Source organism: Oncorhynchus mykiss, chromosome 2 (assembly GCF_057628025.1).
Source record: "Oncorhynchus mykiss isolate SJ-2025 chromosome 2, ASM5762802v1, whole genome shotgun sequence".
NCBI lineage: Eukaryota > Metazoa > Chordata > Actinopteri > Salmoniformes > Salmonidae > Oncorhynchus > Oncorhynchus mykiss.
The window spans coordinates 69,287,867-69,293,866 of record NC_143023.1 but is presented as its reverse complement, the minus strand read 5'-3'; the positions used below and the strand labels follow the sequence as shown (position 1 = coordinate 69,293,866).

General features: G+C 42.5%; 1 protein-coding gene across 2 annotated transcripts in view; it reads left to right on the top strand.

Annotated features, from left to right (window-relative positions):
* Window positions 1-6,000, top strand: part of LOC110494854 (core-binding factor subunit beta) — a 49,100-nt gene that overhangs the window by 34,755 nt on the left and 8,345 nt on the right. The window contains exons 4-6 of one of the 2 annotated variants that reach the window (XM_021570198.3): window positions 4,201-4,317; window positions 4,578-4,673; window positions 5,132-5,179. In XM_021570198.3, coding sequence (XP_021425873.1) covers window positions 4,201-4,317; window positions 4,578-4,673; window positions 5,132-5,161 — 243 coding nt within the window. In that variant the 3' untranslated portion in view covers window positions 5,162-5,179. The remainder of the gene's footprint in view (window positions 1-4,200; window positions 4,318-4,577; window positions 4,674-5,131; window positions 5,180-6,000) is intronic. The other variant, XM_021570186.3, reaches the window with a different exon arrangement.

The following is a 6,000-nucleotide window of genomic DNA, read 5'->3' as shown; positions in this document are numbered from 1 at the left end:
TTTCCCTCAATCCTGACTGGTCTCCCAGTCCCTGCCGCTGAAACATATCCCCACAGCATGATGCTGCCACCACCATGCTTCACCGTAGGGATGGTGCCAGGTTTCCTCCAGACGTGACGCTTGGCATTCAGGACAAAGAGTTCAATCTTGGTTTCAACAGACCAGAGAATCTTGTTTCTCATGGTCAGAGTCCTGTAGATGCCTTTTGGCAAACTCCAAGCAAGCTGTCATGTGCCTTTAACTGAGAAGTGGATTCCGTCTGGCACTCTGGAACTCTGGAGCTCTCTCAGAGTGACCATCGGGTTCTTGGTCATCTCCCTGACCAAGGCCCTTCTCCCCTTATTGCTTAGTTTGGCCGGGTGGCCAGCTCTTGGAAAAGTCTTGGTGATTCCAAACTTCTTCCATTTAAGAATGATGAAGGCCACCGTGTTCTTGGGGACCTTCAATGCTGAAGATATTTTTTGGTACCCTTCCCCAGATCTGTGCCCCGACACAATCCTGTCTCGGAGCTCTACGGACAATTCCTTCAACCTCATGGCTTGGTTTTTGCTCTGACATGCACTGTCAACTGTGGGACCTTATATAGACAGGTGTGTGCCTTTCCAAATCACGTCCAATCAATTGAATTTACCACAAATGGACTCCAAGCAAGTTGTAGAAACATCTCAAGGATGACCAATGGAAACAGGATGCACCTGAGCTCAATTTCGAGTCTTATAGCAAAGGGTCTGAATACTTATGTAAATAAGGTATTTCTGATTTTTATTTGTAATAAATGTGCAAAATATTCTAAAAAACTGTTTTCTCTTTGTAATTATGGGGTATTTTGTGTAGATTGACAAGTATTTTTTTTATTTAATTCATTTTAGAATAAGTCTGTAATGTAATAAAATGTGGAAAAAGTGAAGCGGTCTGAATACTTTCCAAATGCACTGTACATAGTATATACTGTATTACCGCCTCAAAATAACCTGGGGGTGAGTGGAGCTGCTTTTCTCGTATGTCTGCATTGTTGGCATCCCCCCAATATAAACTGTGTGTTTAGCCTGATAGAGTCATGAATTTTCCTTCTGGAAGGACCTGAGACAAACTGTTTAAATGTGTTATTGATGGCTAAAAGGACTGTATTGGTTGGGGGAAGCTCTGTTTAAGTTGGCCGATGGAGGGCAAAAAAAGGTGGAGAGGTCCAAAATGATAAAAATATACTGTATGTATGCAGACATTCATCTTCTGTTTATTTTAAACTCACTGCCCCATGGTATATGGATTCTCAGAACCACTTATGGTGCATATTTAAGTCCTTGGAAATGTTATATCACGCATAACCATGTGCATGTGCTGTGGTGCAGTTTTCACATTCATTCTTGTTCATGCATTATTTGTTATACTTGTAGCCTATGTGTCTTTGTCAAACACTGTGTTGAAGTGTAGAGTAGTGTAGTGTGTATTAGTTGCAGCTTGTGTACTAGATCTATTCAGTTGATAGTTAAAGATTTAACTTTGCCTCTGACAAATTAAAGTACCACCCTGTGTAAATGGATTCATTGCTTTCAGAGAAGGTTGGAATGGGCTTAGTTGTCTCTATATCCCTTGTGTTCAGTGGAAAATGTGAACACTTTTTGTAATGAAACCTAGGGCTGGGCGGTATACCGTATTTTACTATATACCGGTATTTATGCACAGACCGGTTTTTGTTTTTACTTTACCTTCTATAACGGTATTTTAATGTTGTGTTTGTTAAATGTAATACGCCGTGTGTAACGTCCATTTTTATAGTTTACTCCGCTACTTGAGACCTAGCCCCGGCTCCTGTCACTTAAGGAGCGCATTTGTTGTTGGTGGCCCAAGAGACACTTTCATACAGTCTGCATGGTCAATGCAGCACATGCAAGAATGTTGATGACAATGATGCAGTTGTCACTTTGATCAATATACATCCACAAGCGTTCTATAATTACAATTATTAGTTTGTGTTTCTTACATCTGCAAAAAGCTAGTTTGTATTTTCTTAGCAAGTTAAGCTACATCGTGTTAGCCACTAATGCTAATCGCTAGCTAACTAGCTAATACAAGTACTGAGTCAGAGTAAACATAGGCTTAAATCAGCATGTTGTTTGTGCAGCAGTATCTTCTAAATCAAAGAGGAATAAACTAAGCACGAATATGTTGGCTATTTGAATAAAGATGTAATGTTGTCAAAGATTATAGCGTCTCCTAGGAAACACTGCACATTAATTTGGTTCCTACCCTGTCACAATAACTCATCCATGGCATCTTCATTTGTTGTCATGTCAAACAACACTGTATTCAAAGTGCCCACTATTATTTATATTCTAACTATATAATTATAATAAACATTCTAATTCCATGATTCCAAAAGTTCACTCAAGGGTTTTGATTAAAACGCAATTGCAACATTTGGTTAAAAATAAGGCCTAGTATTTTTGCCCATATCGTGGCAGTGTGGAAATTATCTCATATGAGTGCAGGAAATGCAGAAATTGATGGAAATGCAGGAAATAATTTTAGGTTGAAGTTGAATTGAACAGTATAAAACAATCAGAATGTAGAAGGACCCATTGAAATCACTTAGAATATGTTTTGCCACCCTAAGGTCACACACTACTCTTAAAGCAAATTTAGAATTTTTATTATTAAAAAAACAAACATAAAATACCATCATACCATCAAAAATGTGAAAAATACCATGATATAATATTTTTGCCACATCGCCCAGCCCTAAAGGAACCCCAGTAAAGAGCCTGATGTGTGAGGTGTGGACCTGATAGAGAGAGGAGGGAGTACAGATGGAGAAGATGGTGATGAAGGAAGAGAGTAAGTTGCCAGCGAGGAAGAATTATCGTTTGGGTGGAGAGTCGGGATTGATGTGGGAGTGGTGCGATGACAAAGAGTTGGAAGAATAGAAGCGGAGAGGACAGAGGCTATGGTTCTAGGTGCTAGACTCTCCTGACACTGTGAACTTGGCTATTCTGTGAAATAAATAAGTGGTTCGTGTTTATGGCTAGGATTGGTGTTTGTGTTTCAGAGTGATTAGGTTTGCGTGTGTGTGAGTATGTCTGAAAGAGGTTATACGTGTTTATAGCCAAAGCCACCTCCCCTCTCTTCCTCCTGCCCTATACTCCCAGCTACAGAAATAAACATCACCCCACAGACTGACAGACTGCACGCTTTTGTCTGGGACTGAATTCCAGAGTCTCAGGGATGTGATATTTCTATGGCCCTAAGCCAAACAGACAGTCATGTACTTAACCCCCTCACAGTGGGTTTTGACCAGAAGTGGCACCTCGTCTTGACAACGCTTCGCTCCGCTTGCAATTTGCATAAAGTAGAGCAGAGCTCAACTTTTTCTACCACTCCGCTAGCAGGGATCTCGCCGTTCACCTTCCCACAATCCCTTGCACATTTCTCTGCATGCCCTCATTGAAAATGAAGGCGGTTGGGACTTCTCCTGCCAAATTCCTTGTTGGTAAAAACTGTGTTACTCTTTCCCACTCTCTGGTAAGGAGTCCTATACATATACACCCCCTTTCCCAAATCCCTCTCTCTCCCTATTTCTCTGTCACTTTCTCTCTCTCCCCCTCTCTCCCTCCCTCTCTGTTTCCCTCTCTACGTCTCTCTCCCTCCCTCTATCTCTCTCTCTCTCTCTTCCTCCTATTATGGATATTCACATACTTAATTAATGTATTAATGTATACGCACGCACTAATTTGTATAAATAAAGTCAGGATGTTCTGATCTGTCATAGGAGAGCTTTGGTTTTTTATTTCTCCATCCTACAGCAGCCTTTATAAATAAACAGCAACATGGCAGGAAGCAAACCTCTCAGTGTGCTACTCTGTGCCTTGGCTGGGCCTGAGGTGAGATGGGAAGAGAGAGAAAGTGAAAATGTTAGTGTATGTATGTGGGGGGGGCAAACCACTGTCCCATTTCGCCTTCCAATCCGCATCCCTCTAATCTCTCCACTGGGCCTTAGATGGAGTGGGAGAGGACAGACATCTGATAATGAACTGGGTGACCCTGTATTTGAGAAAACCTTACTACTTTTATCTGAGTGGTTGAAAGTGAGCCACAATGACTGTGGTTGAGTAATGTATCAAGGTCTGTGCATTCATTCGGAAGTGTATGTTTTCCTCTATGTTTGAGCCAGAGCATTATTGTGTCTGTGTGGTCTGTCTGCAGGTGTACCTGAAGGCCCCTATGATCCTGAATGGAGTGTGTGTGACCTGGAAGGGCTGCATAGACCTGCAGCGCTTGGATGGGATGGGCTGTCTGGAGTTCGATGAGGAGAGAGCACAGGTACTGTATCATACCATTACATTACACCCCCTGGTCTCCAACCACACCAACACAAAACACACAACTAGATAGAACAATTGGCTACAGTATATACACACATTGACATACACCTCTAGACAAACTACTTTTGAATGACTTAACTTAAACTCAACTAAGCAGGTTGCGCCCCTACCCCTATCCATATACAAATAAAACACCCACTCACCGGTCCAAACAAACTGTGTGTCTCTGTGTGTCTCTCCCACTCTGTGTGCGTTCAGCATGAGGATGCCCTGGCGCTAGCATCCTTTGAGGAGTCGCGTAGGAGGACCCGGGACTTTGAGGACAGAGACCGCTCGCACCGAGAGGACCTGGAGGTGAGATGGGCTGGACTGACTGACAGGCCTGGATGGGGTGGTGATGTCCCCCCTAGTCACATGATTAATGCTAACGCTAAGAAGTATTGTTGGAATATGATGATTGGTTGTGTCCCCTGTGTGTTTGTTACCATGCAAACTCTTATTTTGTGAATAACCCATTTAGTTTTTTATATTTACCATTAACACAATCAAGAACTCATTGTGTGTTTGTCTGAGAGGGTGTGTGTGTGTGTGTGTGTGTGTGTGTGTGTGTGTGTGTGTGTGTGTGTGTGTGTGTGTGTGTGTGTGTGTGTGTGTGTGTGTGTGTGTGTGTGTGTGTGTGTGTGTGTGTGTATTTCATCTTGAAGCATTTTTATGGTATGTAGGTTTAGTGCATGAAGAGTTTATTCATGATTAGAACACACAGACCCTAAATGCAACCCCTCTAAGATAAAAACCAAATTGTGTTTTTTTAGGACCCTGTGGCATCAAAAATCTGGGACTGATGGCATTCAAGGACCAGGGTCTGTCTTCTTTGCTTTTCAATGTCCCTCTGTCATGCACTAAACCCTGTGTGTGTGTGTGTGTGTGTGTGGTGTCTGTGTGAGTGTGTTTGTGAATCAACACGAGAGCATGTGCATGTATGTGAACAATTTGAAGTATCTGAGTCTGTCTGTTTTAGTGCCTGCATGTGCAGAGAGAGAGAGAGAATGAGTGAATGACAGAAAGAGAGAAAGAAAGTTACATATGAACTGTATCTGTTGAGTTAACACACTGTGTAATGAATGCTTAGTGATAATGTGGGTTCCTTCCCTCTCAACCCCATAAACTGTCTCAGGGTCAGTCATATGAATATGCTTTATGGATTTTTTTATGCATTTTATGATAGTGGGACGTGTGCAGGTCAGGACATCCTACCAGGGTATAAGCTGGAAGACTGGAAGACAGACCCCCCACACACACTTTCCCCCAGTGCCTAATGGAGAACAGACCTCCACACACACACCACCCACCCACACCCTGCTGCCGGAGGAGTACGCTGCAAGGCCTGCTGGGACATATCTGCCACAGCTTGGCAGCACATGATGAGGGAGAGGGAGGGAGGGAGAGAGGGAGATCTGAAGCAGGGCTTTCATGTTCACATCTAGTATTTCTTACCTCAGAAACATACCTTCCAGCTCCCTCAGGAAGAATTGTCTCTTTTCTTCTGAAAATCTATAAGGCAATGCTCTTTATGGAGATATTATGTATTGGTCAAAGAAAAATAACATATAATTATTTTCTCTACTGACATCGAGCCTGGAGGAGATAGTCTCAAACAGAACTGTGTGTGGAAGGTGTGCAC